Below are 21,346 nucleotides of genomic sequence, written 5' to 3' on the forward strand. Positions count from 1 at the left end.
AAAGGAAACGTTTTACTTTTCAAATCACTGATTTGTAGTCTTTGTCATGATATTGAAGTATAAAGATAATAATTAGCCTATACAGTATCAAATTTTTTTCATATCTTAAAAGTATTACAACTGAAAAAAATAGAAAGTTTTAATATGTTTGCATGAATGTTTGCAACATTTTAAGATGCTGTCTTAAAATAGCAAAATGTCCGTGATTCTTGTATTCAAAACATTGCAAAAAAATTGTGGAAAATTACTGAAAAAATTTGAAATATTACCAAATATAAACTTTCTCTATAAATACGATTAATAAGTGTAAAAAAATGATTTAAAGCATGGTAATAATCTCAAAGGTGTCATCATACAACATACAAATTTACAAACTATTCGTCTTTACTTATACTTTTTGTGTAAATAGCATTATGAAAATAGATAATCATGAAACGACGGACGTCCTGTAAACGATAATTTATTGTCAGTATATTATTTAATTGGATACATGAGATTTTATTGGTCATGATAGGAAGTATATTTCCAATTAAATTTATCCTACAGATAAGTGGTAGATAGCTGAAGTGCTGCATTGTTACTGGTGATAAGTATATCCTATCGAAATAATCAAGAAACATAAAATAAAATAACCTAATTATAATCGTATGTTAAACATGTGTATGACATTGAAATGCAATTCAATTTAACATTATTCTTTATTTATAATTTAAAAAAATTATTATTATATGGGATCTAGTATAGCTTACTAAAATCAACCGTATTATACGCTGAGTTAATAAAAGTTTGCGCAAAAAAAAGAAAGTTATCACAGCAGGTTCCGCTTTATTGATATAAATTAGAAGGTCGAAAGATGCATCTAGCCTACGACACTATCAATTCGATATGATTGCATAGAGCGAGCCTTCCGCTGGAATAGTAACGTATAAAAGAGTAAATTATGTATGAAATTTCATAATGTGGTGAGAAATGTAAGAGTACGTTTACAAATCGCAAAACTATTTTAAATCAGTTTCAAACTGTTTTACAATGAGGCGTTTTATTTTTCTGTAAGTAATTCATAATAATCATTTCTTAACAGTATCGAATCATAAACAAATCAAAGATCCTTAATTTATCTTTTAGAAAATTAATCTGTCTTGATTGTTAACAACTGTAAAGTTTAAACTATTCAAAATCTAACAAAACTTTTTTCTTTTTTCGAATTCAAGATTATCTTTATGAAGTTTGAGAATTATATTACGATTATAATCTTATCTGTTATTTTTATACGTTTCGTTATTTAAAATTGCTTATACAATGCATTACACGTATTTTGCAGTATCATCATAAGTGTGCTTTTAATCAAGAATGCCACACCATCGAAATACCAGAGTTATCCTTCACGTCTGGCATGGTTGTTTGGCTTGAACAGTAAACCAAATGAAAATAAAGAAAATACAGAAGAAAGTAATGAAGGAGATAAACCGACCGTATGCAAATCTCAAGAGTGCAAAAAAATTGGTATTTAAATGACAACAGAATTGTAGATAAAAAATTATATATAACATATATAATTCAACAGTTAGCGCGCGCTAATCTGAAATTTAAAATCTTCATTTACCATTAGGTCTAATTTTTCTTTTATGTTTTCATTTCTTAGCTCAGATCTTTTCGGAGAGCATGGACAAATCTGTAGATCCATGCGATGATTTCTATGAATATGCTTGTGGAAAATGGCCAGAACATAATCCTATTCCGGAGGGGATGAATTCTTGGAATATGTATATCCTTGGAACAAGATTAGTTATGAAGAAGACAAGAGGTGAATACCATATCAGTTAAAATTTTAATTAAAAATTTATGTGTAATAATATTAAATATTGAATAATATTCTGCATAGAAATTTTCGATGAGGGTCCAAAAGACGACGATCTTTTGGCAATAAAACTTGCGAAGAAATGGTACGCGGTCTGCATGAATACAGGTAAGTACGAATAATTCTCAAGTGATAGAAACGCATGTAAAATTCAAATGCTTATTATTTTCATACATAATCGCATTTCAATATATATAATCGTTGATTTATGAAATACTTTTAGATGCAATGGACAGGCAAGGACTCGAGCCTCTCGTCTTTACTTTATCGCGGATAGGCGGTTGGCCTATGATAATGGAACCAGATGAATGGAACGAGCAGGAGTACAGCTGGCAAAAAGTGGATGATCAATATATGCGCTTGATGGGAACAAATGCTTTTCACGACGTGCGCGTAATCGAACGCAAGCGTTCGAACGAGTCTGAGAAAAAAGTGCATGTACTTATCACGCGACACACAAGCTCTTAATTAAGATTATCATTTCATGCTTGCATTAACATTACATCCTCAGAAACGTTTGCAATGTAATCATCTTCTCTATAACATTATGCGCTGCGTAGCATCATTGAGTGTTGTTTTCGCGTTGCATTTCCCACTATAAGTGGATGTATATTCATTGAACGACGTTTGGATTTGACAATAGTAATTCTTTTTAATACAAGTTTTTGTTGCTAGATTGATACTCCACATTTACCTTCGGATTCGTACAGTCTCTGGAGTGGTGAAACCGATTTTAGTAAAGAAGATGAAAGTGACGAGGATCTCAGCGACGAAGAGGAGCAAAGCGACGAGCAGGGAGATAGTCAAGAACCTGGAAGCGAGGGCGAAGACCATGACAAAAGTGATAATAAAAGTAACAACAACGATGATAATGATGATAATGATAGTAATGATGTAGATAACGATGGCAATAAAGATGATAATGACGACAACGAGACAAACGAACAAGACAATGACAATGAAAACTTGAAGAAAAAAGTCGGTATGAGAAAAACCGGTAAATTCGCAAAAAAGGAAAAAGTGAGAGATAATAAAAAAATAAAGACTAGCATCCATTCTAAGAAACATAAGAATCATAGGACAAAAAAAGAAAGGGTGAAGAGACGGGTAATACCAATTAATATTCACAAAAAGTTACGTTCGCAAAAAAACGAAAGGATTCATATGAAGCGAGTACATAGGCAGAAACTAAAGGAAACTTTACAAACGACAACACCGCAGATTAGTACAGAAGAAACGACTGACGAAGATAAGAAAAAGAAGCAAGTTGATTACATCTCGAAAGTAGCACGCGCCATAGCTAAAGCAAGAGGCGTCGACGTAACGGAGAAACATATGAATAGAGATATCCAAGACATGATCGACTTTCAAATAAAATTAACTGATGTAAGATGTTGTATTACTTTGTCAGACAGTAAGACGAGAAACAATTTAACCTGGTTCTAAATGTATTTCAGATTACTATGGATTTGAGTGACGAAAAAGACATGACACTCAATGAGTTCCAGGAATGGTATGATAAAAAGAAACCTAAAACTGTCAACAGCAAGGTACGTCGTATTTTAATGTATTAACATCATGTATAATGGTCTTTAATTAAACAAGCATGATTAACATAACACAGATTGACTGGGTGTACAAAATTAGAGAAATATTTGACGAGGCCTACGTACCTGTGAAGGATGATTTAAATCTGACAATTAAATCACCGGGTTACTTCAAGAATCTTATCGCATTGCTGGACGAGACATCTAGTCGAACGATTGGTAATTTTTCACATTGCGGTAATACTAATAAAATATCAATATAAGCACTTACATGAAACGTATTTTAGTAAACTATATTCACTGGAACTTTTTGAGCAAAGTAATAAGAACTACTACAAGTGAAATGAGAAAATTATACAATACGAGGCACGGATATGATGAGAACGATAATGAAGAGAATGACAATGAAGACGCTTTTGGATTTTCAGGGAGGTATGATGCAAACTCTTTTTCCGAATATGGTTTTTCATATGATTGTTAGCGTTGGCGAGTTTCAAAGCTATTAATTCTTTTTGTGTTTTTATTCTTAATAGAACGCAATCTTTATACATAAATTTAAGTTAATTTCAATTTATACCAATATCAGAGATCTCTGATCAGAATTGTTATCACAGATCGCGAAGATGCATAAGGGAAATAGACATGGGCAATCTCTTAGCGTACGAGTATGTCAGAAATCAATTCCCTGATAAAGTCAAGACAACCGTAAGCATTTTGTATAAATTATTAAAAATATTATTTGCCTGTTATTTACAGGTTTTATTTATAGTTAATTTGCTCAATTGAATAACTTACAGGCAGCGGATATGATGGACGATATACAAAAAGAAGTCGAATATCAAATTAAAGAGTCGGACTGGCTGGATGAGGATACTAAAGATTTTGTTTTAGAGAAACTAGTAAATATGAAGAAATTTATTGGATATCCGGACTGGTATAGAAATGACACTATCGTTAAACGATATTTTCAGGGAGTAAGTTTCTGAAAATTTATTAGATATCACCACCTTTGTGATTATTTGATTTAAATGTATTGTTCCATTAAAGCTCATTATCATCAATTCATATTACGAGAATACGCTCAGCTATAACAGATATAGCAAATGGAAAGAACTACGAAAATTGATGAAAAATAATACTAATGATGGAATGTAAGATAGTACATTCATATTTGTTCCATTACAATTATTGTAATTTGTAAAATAACTCACATAGTGAATTTTATTACAGTATGGTAATGAGCCCTTTAATGGTAAATGCCATGTTTTCTGAGAGTGAAAATTCCATAGGTTCGTATGTACATGTCATTTTATGTGAAATTAAATCTATATTTGCAATTATCGATATTGTCATTGACATTAATCTATCTTTCGATAGATCTTCCAGCAGCAAATTTCCAAAATCCATTTTTCGCTTATGGTCGACCACAGTAAGTAAATTTTGATTAAAAATATGAACGCGGCTAAGATAGCAAGAAGTATAGGTAAACTAATTATACCACATCTAAAAATTTTATAATTTTAATCAATGTTCTTTTTACCTTTAATCTTTATTCCAGAGCTATTAATTATGGTATTGTTGGCTCAACTATGGCTCACGAAGTTAGTCATGGATTCGATGACACTGGTATGTTACGAAAGAATTTAAAAAATGTATTGTTAGATAACTTACTAAATGATAGAGTGTGTGTGTATATGTGTGTGTGTGTGTGTGTATGTACACATGTAATTATATATCTGTCATCTTACTTCTAAATATTTACTACGCTCGTGCAAATATATAAGTAACAAAAAGAATATTTAGGACATTTATATAATAAGAATGGAGAAGAAGTGGAATGGTTATCTGCTATGGCTGAAGGATATAGCAAAAGAGCAGAATGCTTTGTGGAACAATTTAATAATTATCCCATTGATAAGGAATCGAATTACACAATAAAGGTATCTATTCTGCATTTGATTAGCACATATTTTACGTTAGCTTAATTTTTTCCTTTGTATGTTTTGAAAATATTCAAATATTTATTCACTAAAATTGCAGGATTATGGAAATCAGACAATAAGTGAGAATATCGCAGATACAATGGGACTAGAGGCAACGTTTAGAGCTTATCGAAGAAGAGAAAGAGAATGCGAAAATCCGGGTACCGTTTTGCCGGGTTTGGAAGACCTCACTAACGACCAACTTTTTTTCCTATCCTTTGCCTATGTAAGTAACATAGATAGACAATAAATTCAGAGAGCGGTAATAATTACATTATGAAAATAATTGATTATAATAAACATTTATGTGTTTCAATTCATGAAACTGCGGTAACGATTTGCAGCTATCGTGCGAAGCTCAATCAAATAGCGCTCTAGAGATGGCCAAAGCTGACTCGCACAGTATCGAAAGATTGAGAGTGATAGGATCCGTTTCAAATTCGCAAGATTTCGCCAAAGCTTATAATTGTCCAGTCGGCAGTGCGATGAATCCTGAAAGGAAATGTAATATCTGGAAATAAATGACTTATACGAATTTTACGCATTAAACTTGTCATTGTTTGATATAAAAATGTAAAACAATTGATAAAAATTTTCTATTTATCACTAAATAAAATAAAGCATAATATAAACAAATCGTTTATTTGTTTTCCTTCACAAGTTTGAAGTCTTTCTCATGATCTTGTCTTAAAAAAGACCAATTATATGTATTTAGATGTATCGGTAAATGGAATGACGCACATATCGTTTAAAGAAAACACTTGTCATTTTTACAATTGAAGTCTCCAAGTTATAATAATATAATAAAACGTTTTATTAGATAATCACTTAGACAAACGATATTTAGCTAGCTGTCAATGGAGAAAAAGAGATAAGCAGAGAGTAAAAATACTAGCAAAAAAATTTTATATTGATAAATTGCAATGTTTCATACATAATTCGCAATCATTCTTTATATTAAAGGATATTTAGATGTTGAGTAGTGATATGTTTGTCGGCAGAATTCTTATAGTCTATGGGCTATCGCAACATGTTATGATGACACTTAAATAAATGCCACCATGGTTTCTACTTTCAATGGCAAAGTATTAGAACACGAAATATACTTACTTTTCTTTTGACAGTTGATTAATTTTTGTTTCTATCTAAATAATTGTCCAAAATGACTCAATTGAGATACGATTGCTCGACCAGAGACGAATAGATGTTAATCAATTGTAGATATTAGAAGTTCAAACCGAAAATCGATGAGAAAATTCATTACGCCAAGTTACCTGTGCACGTGGCATCTAAAGTATGGCCAGACGAGAATCAGATACATATTTTGAGTGTAATACCGACACATTGATCTTCGTAAATTAATGTCATCCGTTCTGTTTCTCATGCACGCCGTTCTGCTTCTCTTGGGCCTTCAATGGTTTTATAATTTCTACCTCGTTCAGTTGTTCGAGCATCAACTGTTGCTTTTTCTTCTTTTTCTTTGACGATTTTCTATAAAAATTGTCAATAATGTCATTTATGTACCTGAAGCAAATTGCACAAACAAAAGAAAACTGGGAAAAACTTACTTTCCAAAGAGTTCGCCGTCTTGAATCGATTCAGGAAGTTTTTTGTTTAATGTCTCCGGAAGAAGAAGGGACATTAATCCGCTTAATAAGGCGCAGGAGCCGAATATAACAAGTGGTAGTGGTATCCATATTTCCGACTGGAACGATTAGATAATATATCAATTTAATGATTTCATATAATCTGTGACAATCGGATATCGACATGTTTGCTTTGAATGTTTCTATGCTTTTAGATATCTAGAAAAGCATAATAACGTACCAGGTGATTGACATACGGCGCGATAACTCCACCAATTCGAGCAAAGGTGGAACTCGCACCTAATCCGACATTTCGAATAACAGTCGGAAATTGTTCGGCAGTAAATACATAAATTGCACCATATGAGGAGGTAATAGCAAGTTTTCCTATCATTGCTAAACAAACGATTAACCACGGCATATCTGAAAACAAATAAATTCATTTATTGACTTACAAAATAGATAGCTTTCACATTAAGATCAATTTAAATATTAAATTTATTTTAAATATTTTTTTTTTATAAATTGCACTTTATTTAAATATGCGTGTAAGATATCACATTGCTACAGATAATAAAAATTGTTAATTTATAGTATACTTACTTGGAGGGACGAATAACGTAGCAAGTAATGCTAATCCGGACAACATCATACAGCCGCAAAGAATGATCTTTCTGCCCCATCGATTCAGAGTAAAAATCAGGAACGTATACGCCGGTACTTCCACCACCCCGGATATTACAAAATTAACATAGTCGTTACCGCCAAGATTGGACGCGTGCCAAGACAATCCGTAGTACGTACCGCTGTTGACAAGCCTACAGGAATGAGAAAATCAAAATTAGAGTAGAACTATTAAGCGTAAAAAACGAAACGTGAATTAAAATTGCTGACGAATCGTACCAGTTGAAAAACAGAAGAATGCTCTTTCGCCTCAAGTTCGGATAACGGAACAGATCGAAGAGCGAAGGCTTTCTCGTGTCAGGCATACTATCCTCGCTGTTATTATTAAGAAGTGTGTCCAAAGCCTCGCTTGGCATTTCTACACCGTTTTCCAAAGAAGCACGTTGTAGCAAATCCTTCGCTTCTTGGAGGCGGCCTTTCGTTAAAAGCCATCGCGCGGACTCGGGAATAAACCTGCCGCGAATCGAATCACTTTGTAAATTGCGCGAAACACTGAAATTATACACGTTACTTGAAATACATCTGTTATGTCATACCACCAATAAAGCAGAAACGCGATGCTCGGCACTGTGATGGCTACTTGTAGCATTCTCCAGTCGGTAATAAAATACGCGAAGCCAGCGGTGAGTATATATCCGGTAGTGAAAAACAATTGGCAACCGACACCAGCTACTAACCGCTTTTTCGGCCCGACCATCTCCAAAGCTAGAAAAGATAAATGATATACATTTATATGCCATCTAATATCCCCGTGATTTAATTAAAGCTTTTCAAAAAATGCAGTTCAGTAAAATTATAAACGATAATTAAATTATATTGATAATTTGATATTCATATCGATAATTCAGTTACCTATAACATAAGCTACTAAGAACACCCCACTGGTGGTTGAGCCGACAATTAACCTGAAGATTACGTAGGAAATAAACTCGGGCGCAACAGCGACTAGTATACCGCCGACCAGCTGTATGACTAAAGACAGGAAGAAAATTGGTCTACGACCGTATTTATCAGACAAACCACCGAATATCATCGAGCCAAGCATGACTCCTACCATGAACAACGAATCCCCCGTCGCTCTCAGCCACGCCTTGTCGCAGACCAAGTCCCACTGCAAAGAAAAGAAACATTTATTATTCGACATCTTTCCATTCTTATTGTACGTATTCTATATAAAAGTCAAGTTTCCGTTTGTCTCGTTGTTTGATTTCTTTTTACATCTCATTCGTGCAAGAATGTCAAGGAAACGCGGTAAGCAAGTTTTAGTTTGTAGAGTCGATACAGCTAAATAATTGTTATTCTATACCTCGGACGTGGTTGTACTTTTGTACACGCTTCTGTTGTACACATACTGCTTGCAGGCGCTGAAGCCTCCACCTTTGGTTTCGTTGCCAATTGCTTTTCCAATGATCGTGCCATTCGCGAAGCCGATAATGTCACGGCTCATGCACTGGGACCACCCCTGAAGTTCGTTGTCCCACGGATAACTCGCGTTCAATATATCTTGACTCAGATGGAACGTGGCGTTCTCCGCGTGCTCGTATGGAAGTAAACACCTGAGGCAAAAAAATTTCTTGTTTTACTGAAAATTCCTCGTAATTCACCGTGTAATTATCGTCACGTTTGCTCGAACTGTGTACCTCGAGTCCATTTTGGCGCCTAGAAATACGCCGGCTAGCTTGTGAAAGGCGCACGAGATTGCTGGAAGACAGAGTAGAAGATAAACTCTGCGCTGGTAGCGGCCAAACTCGCCCATACGAAGAATAACGTCGTCGTACGCCATTTCGTCCTGGGTATCCTACGTTTCCTTATTTACGATATTTCTCGAATGCGTAAAAAAAGAACTTTTATTAGAATCCTTGCTTCAAAGAAAAATATCCTTATATTGGATTTTAATCGAATAACAGCTTCGATCGCAATGGACGTTTTAATAATATTCTATTAATTCTGGCATCGTTATCTCGTGTTACGAGAATTTTTTCGTCGTGACATTCAGAAGTTACTCTGAAAACAAGCGCGTGTGGCACGGTTCACGAGGGCACTCGTACGCGCTCCTCAAGATATTCCTAGCTGTAAGGCTTGATCCAGCGGTAGAGACAGCCAAAACCGCTTATTGGATTTCCGAACACATCAGGCGTTCTCATAGGCGGGCTTCCGGGCAAAACTGTAGCAATTAAAAAAAAATCTAATGTAATATTAAGATTGTGCTTGATATTTATTGTTATTATATATATATATATATATATATATATATATATATATATAGTTTTCCAAAACTATCGCGTTTTGTCTCATACAATTTTTCAAACTCGTTATAATTATCTGTGTTAAGTGTTCAATAAAGATTAATTATCCACCATCCGTATACTTAAAAACAGTCGTATGTATGCAAGCGCAATGTTGTTTGTACACATTGTTCACGTATCGCGCGCGTATTGCGTAACAACGATATGCAAAAGAGAGAGAAAGGGAGAGGTTTGACAAGTCGCAAGGTTTAACATCGAACATTACGCCTGTGCGTAGCGCTTTTAATGCACCCGGGATCCGCGTTCAGACTAATTAGACTCGCGAACAGACGATCCGAACGGATCGTGATTGATACAATTGATACAATTGTCTTTTGATTAGGAACTTGGAAGAAAAAAGCGGCAAACAGATAATACTGCCAATTATTAACCAATCAATCGTTTGTTATATCGTAATTCCACTCTTCTCTTTTTCACAGAATTACTCTACTAAATTCCTCTATAAAACTAAATTTTTCGCACAAGAAATGTATATACAAAATCATTTCTCTTTCAAATTTATAAATTTATATATGATTTTGCAACATAAATGAAAATCAAATATTACATAATTAATAATAATTTATAACATAAAGTTATAACACAAAGTAACGTATAATTTCTCTTATAAACATTTCTGCTAATACTCGCATCAACATTAAATTTTCTTGCTAAAACACATCATATTAATATCTTGGCTATAACATGGCTCTCTGAACATGTATAACGTTTCAGTAAAAATTTCGAAATATTTAATAACACAACATAACAATCTTTTACGCAAAGTTGCAATATCGCACAAGTCGTATGAAATATCATCCGTATTATCTGTATATATTTATATCAGCTAAAACGCTATAGCACTGATAGCATACAAGTAATCGATGATGACGATGGCTGATCGCGCAGATGGACAGCGTTTCCAGGCAGTTTTTTCCAAAACGCAAACGGACGAGTTGTCGCACGGCGCACAAAACAATCCGCACTTGTGAATGGAACACAACCCTGCGCGCATCAAGGACGGACGGAAACTGGCCACATGCTTCAGCCGGCGGGGCGGCGTGGTCCCGGTGATCCGGCTCGCCGCGGTAAAGGCGCGATTCAACTCGACTCGGCTAAGCTCGACTCGACTCGACTCGACTCGACACGACTCGGCTCGGTTCACCAAAGACTCCCCCCGGCGTTTCAACACGCCGGCTAGATTCGGCTCGGTGCATTCGGTGCAGTCGCAAATGATTCAGGGCAATTTTTTTCCTTTTCGTTTCATTCTTCCATTCTTACTCCCTCTTTCTTCCCCTTGCATAGAGGCGGATCTCGATTTGTCAAAATCGGACGTGACCCGACACGCTCCCCAATTGCCGCTGGCGACGGCGGCGATTCGAGTCTTCTTCGCCAGGCAAAACGGATACAAAATAAAAAGGGAGGAAGATCAGGCTCTTTCTCCCGGGTCAATCACACTCGAATTCGAGTCCCCCTTGAGAGTCAGAAGAAGCGTGCTTGCAAACTGATCGGTCCATCGTCTCGCATGCTACATATAACGCTTCTCACGTTGTTATACTCCTTATAAGTTGTTTATGCCTGCTTGTTTTCGCTGAATGCAGCTAATGAGAACAAATCGATCATCAGAATTAGAACCATTTGTATTCTGGCTGTTTGTTCTTCTATCTCTTAATTATATCCTCCGCGACAATTTTAATAAATCACTCACGCCACACATGCGTCTACTTCGCGGCGACGTCTCGCGCGATTCACTTCGGGACGATCCTATTTTGGACGATGCAAGAGATAAGCACGTCATAACTTACAGGGCAATGGAGCAAGGAAACCGCAATAAAATGTTACGCTTCGTCTAACGCGGCTTTCGCATCCTCTTCGAACTTGCGCGTCGTAAAATTTCGCTGGTTCCTACATTATTTTCCTATACATCAGTGGTGTTGCGATATTTTTCATACAACCTTCGCAGCATCATCTACGATCTAGTCGATAATTCATGAACCTCCCGAAAGAGATACGATACACGATTGAACAATACACAGTGTAAACTAGGCGAAATAAAAGCCAGTGGCTTGTTTGAATAATAGAGATACTAACTTCCTTCGATAAGATTACGTTATCGCGAGGACTCAATAGATATACATAGCTAAAGCAATCCTGATTGCTATGTACATATGCATTCACTAGCCAAGCCTCCCTCGCAGATCTCGCGTACCAAATCGTGTGGCGTGATCGCGTTAAAATATTTTTCAACAAGCGTATAATTCTCTTGCAAAAGGATACGAGCGTGATACAGCTACATTCCGCTGTCTCTGGTTCTCGCATTACGAAATTCACGAAGGACGCATTGATCGCGTACGAAACGAGACGTTTCGATAATCAGCCGTTCTAATCTTATGCGCTCCAAATTTGGCTGTCGCCTCGTACTTTCGTCTTAAGCGGAGAAGATCGGTTGCTCGCGGGGCGGGAGGGTTCTTGGTTCTTCTCGCTTAATAAAAATTCCGATGCAGGTCGCGCCACAGACCTCCTATCCTCTTCGCCCCCCCCCCCATCGCGCTTCTGCCGCTCTTGTGCGTGTACCTGCATATATACGTACACATTAATATACGGCGATCCCTTTCGATTCACCCTCTTTTTCCACAAGTATCAATTTATCGCGTAAAAAAGAGCGAAGTTTTAGTTTGAAGATAGGGGGCCGATTATTCGCACGCGACAGAAAATGTCTGTCTGTTAGATATTGCATGTTAGCAATATACCAGCCCAGACATTGCCACCGCTATCACCGCCACCGCCACCACCGCCACCGCCGTCGCCGGTCGTCGGAGACCGACATCATCGGCCCCAGTGTGAAACCCGAAGGCTATTTATAGTAGGGAGCGGCTTCTAGTTCCCACCGCGTGAAAAATCGCAACTGGTTTCTCGCGAGTGCGAATGGAACAGAAAGATAGAGGAAGAGAGAAGGAACGGCTCCGATGTCTCGGCCGAAGTCGTCGCTCTGCATTAGCCGTTCCGCTAATGAGCAAACAGTCTGACGTCTCCCGTCAAAGGCTTTTACGAGAATACACCTGATAATCGACGCAATGATGAGAATTACAGTACGAAGCGTAATAAACGATAAACGAATTAATTAATTAAGATGACTGATAACATTTGATGAAAACTAAACGTTACCCTCACGATTGGTTAAGCATTGTTGTATTCATTATCCGTAATTGCTTTCACGCTCCGATTACACGTGACAATGAAGGTCTTGTTGTAAATATATACTATTTGAAGTTTACATCTAAGCGTTTTCCAATGCCAGAAAGAAGTGTTCACCTGTTTAAACTGCAGGCGTAGCATGGTTGCGTGCAAGAATGGCTCGCAAACTTTCCGGCGCGTGCTTACCAGCGTTTTTCTTTTTTATCCAGCCAATTAAAGACACATGTTCGATAAGCGTATATCATGTTCCATGGAGAATCGCGCAAAGGTGTCCGTAGACCGATTTGCATAACCGCGTAACCCGCATTCTCGTGCGCAAGGAGAAGGAAAAAAAGATGGACCGATCTAGGTCGAGTTTTGCTTAATACGAAGGATGCCAACCGCGTTCCTTGGACGCGTGATCGGCTGCTCCTTTCTCCTTCTGCGTACCTACGCTTTATGCAAATCCATCCGGACAGGTCTTAACGGTTGCCTTTTCTGCTGGACGCGGCCGATGAAGGGAGCCACGTTCCGAAGAGAAAAGTGACGAAGAAGAGGACGCGAGGCAATATAGGAAAATGAGAAGAGAAGGAATCTGTCTCTATGCCAAACCGAAATGAATCGAGGTGTCTTTCTGACACCTTCCTAGAAGACGTATTCTTGTGTCTCTCTTTCTACACCTTATTTGTTTCATTCGTTATAATTAAATTAAGTAATCGCGCATGTAAAACAGTAGGATATTTTTATCTCTCGGAGATAATAGTGGATAATTCATTTTCGATGAAAGTATCACATCCGGGCACGACTGTTGGATCCGTATACTTAAAACGCTTTCAAATATAACTAATTATTTGCAAATCGTAAAGGTGAATTCGTCATTACGCGAGCGCATTTTGAGAACAACCGGATAAAATCAGGCTCGATAAAACGCGTAATAAGGGAATAAGTTAAAAATTCACGAGCTGGAATACATTAAAAAGGTTGCTGTCCTTGCAAGGGCGTCACGCTGCGCAACCTCGCTCCCTCGTTCCTCTCGTAACCACGCCAAGACGGGAAAGGTGTTTGCCCCTGTCCAACTTCTCTCACTTGGGTTTTTCACTTGGGTTGAACACGACCATATGCAGACTTTTTGAATATATGAAGATGAATCAATAACGTTTCTCTCTCTTCCTCTTTCTCCCTTTGCGAGATAACTTCTGATCATATCTACCCATCCGAACGCAAGAGAAGAGATAAGTAGTTAGATATCGCCACTTTAGGAATTATCACACTCTAAGGTCTTCTCAAGCGCTAAAATCATTACATATAAAATTTTTAGAGACACATCACAACATTTTGAAATTAAATCCATCAAACACCAAATTACAGTTATAAAAATATTAGTTATAATTTCTCATTCAATAAATGCTACGTACATAACACACTTGAAAAATTGTAATTTTTGTAACTATATTATAATTTTATAATTGTAACTTGGTATTTACTGAAAAGTAATACAAAATGCAAAAAAAATTATCATGTAAAAAAAGATTAAAGAGAAAACCGTACATAAGCGAATTTTTTAATTCATCGATTGATCAATCGCATTGTGCAACTTTGTTTTATAAAAGCTGCATTTGCGTATAACGCGATTGATTAATCGATGAATTAAAAAACTTGCTCATATATGTACAATGCATACATGAGAAATTTAAATGTTTGTACGTTCGTATAAAAATAAGTTCCATCTATATTCCATAAAAATGCAAGAGTATTTTATCCCAAGCAGCACCGTTGTGTCTATTTTAGTATCTTTTTTTTTATCGGTTCACGGAGAACTTCTCGGTAATGATTATTCTCAGACAAGGTTCCGTACGCGCGAACCTTCAAACTGGTCTTCCGTTAAGGTTGTTGCGAAAGCACTGCTAATTTACAAACTAACAAACGATACATTCCACAACTGTAAACACGACGTCGTTGCTCTGTCAGAACTTACATAAGAAGTAAAACTGCGCGTTTATGGGAGTTTAAGAAATGTGCTATGCGAGTACACTTTCAAATAACGCTCAAGTCCACGTTTGTTTTTACGCTCAGTGCCTGCGTTTCAATAGCGCATAAATCTAAACACTCATTGTTTGCTCCGCAAATGGTGAGCACATGCCTTTTCGTATTATCTCATCAGTTTCCGTTATTTAATACTCCAGCAGATTTCTTGCGCGTATGCATCAACGTCCTTCGCGTCCCTTCTTTTCCGATCATTCCGACTGGCTGGCGCTACAATGTAATACATTCTCTCGGTCTAGCAAAGCATTTTTTACACTTTCGTAAGCTCTCATTCTCGAGGATGACCCTGGGCAAAGTGCAAGATTCGAAATTAACATCTAAAAAGAGACAAAACCTTATTTCCTAGTCTCGTATCTAAGAACGTGAGTGGAACTACGCGGGTTATCGCGATAAATATAGGCGGATAATGAGGACTACATGTTAACGTGGGCTGAGAATTCCTTGGCGGCAAACGTGGGACGCAAACACGCGGGTGCGTGGCCGATACGGTCGCGGACATCGGAATTACGTTCACCTCCGATTACTCGTCGCGAGTTCCGCAGTTTTTTTTTTATTATTATTTACAATAAGAGTCCTTGAGATCAAATTATTTTCGCGTATGCATTGTCGTGCGTACATACAATAGAGAGCAACTTCCGTCGAATCTAATCCGTAAGTGATACACGACGCGATACTCGATACTCACGCATCGCGTGTATAATCTCTCATTCCAGATAATTTAATCGCTCAATTAAGACAATCCGCTAAACGACGAGGGTGGCACAGGGCCTTTCGATCATCATCCGGCTGCAATCGGATACAGTTCCTCGATCCAGTCAGCTGGATTGTCGTTCGATAATTCAACGACAGTGTCGAGGAGGGTTAGGGGAGGGAACGGGAAGAGGGCGGTGTAGAGGTCGTTCGACGCTCGCGTGATGCGCGAAGCAACGCGGCGTCCGTCGGCGCCACTCGCCGACGACCCACTCGTCGATTTTCTATTCAAAAAAATGATGATGTAATTATTACCCGCTCTCTCTCTCTCTCTTTCTTTCTCTCTATCTCCTGACGAACGTACCGAATCTCCACTGTCGAATCTCACGGCCGTGCCGGAGTCGCGTCTCGCACGCTCTCCGCGTGGGCTGGCCTCTAGCTGGCTCCGGCGAGCCGGCACGACATCACACGCTACGCCGGCCGGTAGTCGGCCGATGGTCACCCTCGTCGTGGTACTGGCCGATCGATAGTCCTCGTCGAAAGGAAACCACCACGAGGCACACGGTGGCGCGGCGACGTACACACACCTCGCGCACTCGTACACACGTTCGATCGTCTCGCCCGTCTACCTTCTTCTGCCATCAGATCGCGAATTTCGAGGGGGGAAGAGCAAACGCCAGACCCACCGACGCGTGTTCAACGTACACGTGTACTACTTGTGCGCGCGCGCGCACGCGCACATATGTACATATGCACGCACGCACGCACGCACGCACGCACGCACGTATGCACACGCACACATACACACACACAAAAACGCAACGCGGTTGACGCCACGAAGTTGGCTAGCTTAGAGCGTGACGCAGGGTAAGCACGCGACACCCGGAAACCGTCGATGTCATGGTCGAAAGGTGGAGGTGGTGGTGGAGGTGGGAGTGTGGGGGGGGGATGCACTTGGCGCCGGCGCCGGAAGCCAGCGACGGTAGCGTCACGCGTCCGCTGCTGGATTTGCGAGGAAATCGTCGATAATGACCTTTCTCTCGGGCTTGTCTTTGCGATAACTCCTAGAGACCCCAAACCCCTCTTTCGAATTCATCGATACGTTCCGCCGCAACGTTCACGTTGTTGCGCGCTCGCGTCTCGCTGTCGATGTCTCGAATCCTGATTCGAATGAGATTTAAACGCATTATGTGCACTCGTGACAACGATAATCGTGCGGCGAGTATCGCTCGCGTGATTATATCGCACGCGCGATGAAAACATCGCGATCGTGAATAGCGTATCCGCTTATCGTAATGTTATCCCACGTGCGCAAACGCGACACGTGTATCCGCGCTATCGCGGTTAACTTCACCGCGTTGCGAAACAGATTCGTAGCGCTACCTTGCCTTCTATGGCTCAAACGAACACATCATACATGTGGAATGGAAGTAAAATATAATAATATAATATAAAATATAATACAACAATAATATAATATAATAATATAATATAATAATAATAATAAACTGCGATAACAACCCTCACATCCCAGTCAGCACAGAGAATTAAAAAAAAATTTAGACTTACTATATGTCATCAATTCAAAATTTATTTTCAAATGCAAGAACTCTTTTCAAAAAAAGAATTCTTTCTGCATCTCAAAATGAACTCTAAATTGATAACATAAGCCTGAATTTTTTTTTTAATTCTTTTTCAATCTATTTGTCAACTGGGGTGTATCGAAATGCGATAAACGGAGCATTGCTATGTGGGGAATATTAATTGCTCTTCTTATTCCTCCATCTCGATAATCGATTTGTAATCGAATCTTATCAAATTGTTTTAATCAAATTAATTTTTATCGTTACAGACCATTTGATCGTTGTATCACACGCGCCAATATAATAATAAGCTTTTAAGATGATTTCAGACCTCAATTAACTTATTTAGTGCGATTAATTTAACCGAATGAAGAAGATTTATACTCACGTGACACTCACATCTATTTCTACCAAGATTCATTTAGATTAACCCGAATACTAACTTAACTAGTTTCAAATATTAGAAAAAATCAAAATAGTTAATTAACTGATCTAGATTTATCTAAATAAAACCACATATAATTTGATCTTTTATTTACGTAAATTACAATTAAAACGTTTGTATCTTATCTAAAATACATTTACATGTAATTTATCGTATCTTTAGCTAGATAATTTAAAGTTATCTAAATGCAATATTGCTGCAACTTTCACATTGCATAAGATGTGATGCTGAAACTTACAGCTACTATCCATGTATCAACTGGGGATTTAATCTACTCTAAAACCAAGCTTCACTCGATGTGTCAAGTTCACCGGAAAGCTTAGCTGAAATCATCCTTATCGTTAGATACAGTTACGCCTATACGTTCCGAGGAAGAAACGAGGTGTGATCGATCAGCGAAGTTAAAGCATTTACGATGAGTGATTGATTACGCGTCGTCCTTCGACGCGCTCTAATTAAATCGACGGGATCTCGCAAAAGAGTGTGATGTTTAGACGAGCCGCTTCAATCGTATAAACTATAAAGAAACGCTTTTATTCGCTGTACAGGAAGAACCGCAATATTAATGACTCGTCATGTGTACATAAATATTCATCATTATCGTTCATTCGTTAAGCAGTTCCGTCTCATCGATTCGTTCGTAATAGTTTGTACAAGCGTGTCAACTCGCGCAGCGCGATAAAATCCACGCACTTCGTGACCCGACACATTTTTTTATTAAGATCATTCTACAATAGCGTAAACGTAGTTGTAAATGATGGTAAGGCGTAGTTGCACAAGTCCGTTTTTACCAGATGTAGATTATTTTTAATCTTGGTTTTTCTTATTCTTAAAACTAGAAAAAGAAAGTTAAAGGTAATTTGTTGATAAAAAATGGACATGTGTAACTATACCTGACAATACAACTGACCTAACAACTACTTACGATTACGTTTACGCTATTGTACAATGGTCTTTACTGCCTCTTATCTGACCTCGTTAAGAATCCAATACAAAGATTACCAATAGATGTGTCTTCGTACCGCGACGGAGCGAAGAATAAGGAAACGTGATCTGTAGTTGAATTCTGTAACTCTTAATGATAATATCAATATTGTTGCAACATCGTTGCGCAGTTTTTTTATACATCCGTGTAACGACATAACGATGCACTGATACTGTCGTTAAGAATTAAAGAATTCAGCTGTTGATTGGATGAAGAGAAAAGAAATTCAAGTGGAATAATACAAAGAACTTTGATTAATCGATACAATTCCAAGAGGTCAATTCGGAGGTTGATCGAGATGAATTGAATATATAAGCGGAATATCGCACAACGCAAAAAAATATTATTGTTAAGTAGTACCAAGATTCACAAAACTAATTGTCTAAACATAAGATATTAGGAGTTTATTTATGTAAATTGTTCCAAATATCATAATTTTTTAAAGAAAAATAAATTGGAATTGAAGATCTTTACCCAGTGATACATTTGCATCAAAGCAAACTTGTGTTCAACCTAAAAAAATTAATTCACCTGTTATCAACAAAATCAGAATTAAATTTTAAATAAAATTGCAATAAAACGCTGATTCCACTTATCTTTTTATCTGTCGTTTAATTTTGAACATGTGTAAAAAATGATAAAATCGTGGCAGAATAATATTAAATAAACAAGACAGTTTTATATACGATTACAAAACTAATTGTCTAAAATAAAAGATATTAGAAGTTTACTTTGTGCTACAAATTAAAATTATATTTTTGATGAAAATACATATGATTGACAAGAATTTCCACTTCAAGTTTTCTTAAAAAAATTATAATAATTAATGAATTTGCAGCATAAAATAAACTTCTATATTTTGGTCTGAACAATTAGTTTCATAATTATATATCAAAGAATGAATGTTCGAAGCTTTGTTTTAAATATTCGCGCATCGTATTTGTTGGGTAATAATTTAATAATGTCTTATAATTAATGTCTCAGTATAATAACAACAATTTACATAAAATATTAAGTTATCAAAGTTGAGTAAGTTAATATGATTTTTAAAACTAAATTTAATGACTTATAAAATTAATTTGGTAACGTTAAAAGTTACACAAATAAAAATCTTATAGTTAAAAGTTATGTTAAGATTAAATTAACATAGATTAAATTAAAAATTAATTTTAAAAAGTATTTTGTTCATATCAAACTAGAAATTCGCAAGTTTTAAAAATTAGATTACTCAATATAATTAATTACTATGGATCATCAAACAAAAAATATTTTATTTGTAAATTAAGTTTTTGCGAGAAAACAAAATAATACATTTTATGTAGAAATGTATTATAATTTATTTTTTTTACATAAACACATTTTTAATTAATTAAAGAAAAAAATTAATAAGTTTATGTATTTTAAAAATAAATAATTAAAGTTAAAAATTGAATCATTTTTAACATTAAGTTAAAAGTTATCGACTTTTTAACTTTATTATTGATTTTTAACTTTGTAACTAGTTACTACGCAAATCAACAAAATATGTATAACAATTTTTAATGAGTTATTTCTATTACTATATAAAAAACATTATTTCATTATATTGTTAAAAACTAATTATTATTAAATTATTAGCAACAGTAATCATGAGACGCGGATATTTAAATGCGAAGCAGGCGTTTCAAAAATGCTTCGATACAAAAGCATAATCGTTTCGAGATCGATATCTCGTTTTAATTGGCGATACCTGTGGTCCCATCCGAGCTCTCCAAGTTCCAGACGACGACCTCGAAAAGTGACAAAGACGCCAATGTCGCCGAGCCGACGGGAAGGCCGCCACTCGATTGCGAAATGCTTCAATAATCGCTTCTAACAACCGTAATCGCGTTTATATCGTTAGATGGGTCCCTCTCGGACCAGCGAGTTTATCGACGAAAAACAAATCTCGATGCAACAAGCGTGCACTTATCGATTTGACCAGTACTCTTCGTTCGAGAGACGATTAAAAAAAATTGCGATAGCGAGGGTTATCCGTGTCATCTGGTGATGGAGAAGGAGAGCGAGGGGCGAGAGATTCTCTCGAGACGGGTGGATGAGGAAAGGGGGGGAGGGAACCGATCATTATTTCAAAAATAACGATCTCGCGCTGTGAAAAACGCGGAAGCTCGCCACGGCCGCGTAGGTCGAATCCGCGCCGATTCGCGAACGCTCGCGCTTCCGGCTTGACTGCTGCCGGTGCCCCAATGCAATTTCCAGCTCGTACATGCGCCACGTATGTACATTATATGCACGCGTGGAAGAATATCTATTATCGCCAAGGACGCGTGCCCCGTCGGGCACTCGGGTATTCGGTGTGATTCGCGTTCGTCTCACCGCTCATCGGTCGTGTGTATAGGCTCGCCACCGCCGTTTTTAATTGCCCTCTGTTAGCAAAAAGGCGCGCTTGACATTTCGATACCTACGTTTCGCCGATACATTCGTTTATTTTGCTTACGCAGCTTA

The 21,346-nt window shown here is 37.2% G+C and overlaps 2 protein-coding genes across 7 annotated transcripts; one reads left to right on the forward strand and one right to left on the reverse strand.

The window, feature by feature from the left end:
• Positions 1-891: 891 nt before the first annotated feature.
• Positions 892-6,019, forward strand: LOC105204417 (endothelin-converting enzyme 1). The gene is made up of 18 exons (XM_039447921.1): positions 892-1,049; positions 1,322-1,503; positions 1,643-1,804; positions 1,883-1,966; positions 2,082-2,296; positions 2,534-3,244; positions 3,316-3,408; positions 3,483-3,624; positions 3,693-3,837; positions 4,020-4,110; positions 4,203-4,379; positions 4,453-4,556; positions 4,636-4,694; positions 4,783-4,834; positions 4,964-5,031; positions 5,209-5,345; positions 5,446-5,613; positions 5,732-6,019. Exons 1-18 carry the CDS (start codon positions 1,030-1,032, stop codon positions 5,906-5,908), a joined length of 2,787 nt encoding a protein of 928 aa, XP_039303855.1. The 5' UTR covers positions 892-1,029; the 3' UTR covers positions 5,909-6,019.
• On the reverse strand, positions 5,286-21,283 carry LOC105195769 (organic cation transporter protein). 6 transcript variants are annotated; one of them, XR_005574493.1, is made up of 11 exons: positions 16,214-17,240; positions 9,298-9,821; positions 8,964-9,213; positions 8,510-8,768; positions 8,194-8,362; positions 7,877-8,110; positions 7,577-7,791; positions 7,215-7,396; positions 6,956-7,092; positions 6,498-6,878; positions 5,286-5,879 (listed from the first exon to the last, which is right to left on the reverse strand). XR_005574493.1 is itself a non-coding variant. In XM_039447924.1 (11 exons), the coding sequence occupies exons 3-11, from the start codon at positions 9,438-9,440 to the stop codon at positions 6,752-6,754; spliced, it is 1,716 nt and encodes a 571-aa protein (XP_039303858.1). In that variant the 5' UTR covers positions 9,441-9,821; positions 15,845-16,133; positions 16,214-17,240; the 3' UTR covers positions 6,135-6,751. The 6 variants fall into 6 exon arrangements, 5 of the variants coding, with proteins under 5 accessions (XP_039303858.1, XP_039303859.1, XP_039303856.1 ...); XM_039447924.1 differs by lacking the exon at positions 5,286-5,879 and adding an exon at positions 15,845-16,133 and having other exon boundaries at positions 6,135-6,878; XM_039447925.1 differs by lacking the exons at positions 5,286-5,879; positions 16,214-17,240 and adding an exon at positions 20,592-21,283 and having other exon boundaries at positions 6,135-6,878.
• Positions 21,284-21,346: the final 63 nt, after the last annotated feature.

This window comes from Solenopsis invicta, chromosome 4 (genome assembly GCF_016802725.1).
Source record: "Solenopsis invicta isolate M01_SB chromosome 4, UNIL_Sinv_3.0, whole genome shotgun sequence".
NCBI classification, from domain to species: Eukaryota; Metazoa; Arthropoda; class Insecta; order Hymenoptera; family Formicidae; genus Solenopsis; species Solenopsis invicta.

Coding starts and splice junctions, on each gene's coding strand:
- LOC105204417 (XM_039447921.1), top strand. CDS start 1,030: ATGAGGCGTTTTATTTTTCT. Junction 1,967..2,081: donor CGCGGTCTGCATGAATACAG/GTAAGTACGAAT, acceptor AAATACTTTTAG/ATGCAATGGACAGGCAAGGA. Junction 4,380..4,452: donor TTAAACGATATTTTCAGGGA/GTAAGTTTCTGA, acceptor GTTCCATTAAAG/CTCATTATCATCAATTCATA.
- LOC105195769 (XM_039447925.1), bottom strand. CDS start 9,440: ATGGCGTACGACGACGTTATTCTTCGTATGGGCGAGTTTGGCCGCTAC. Junction 7,792..7,876: donor ATTCTTCTGTTTTTCAACTG/GTACGATTCGTC, acceptor TCATTCCTGTAG/GCTTGTCAACAGCGGTACGT. Junction 7,397..7,576: donor TACGTTATTCGTCCCTCCAA/GTAAGTATACTA, acceptor ATTTGTTTTCAG/ATATGCCGTGGTTAATCGTT.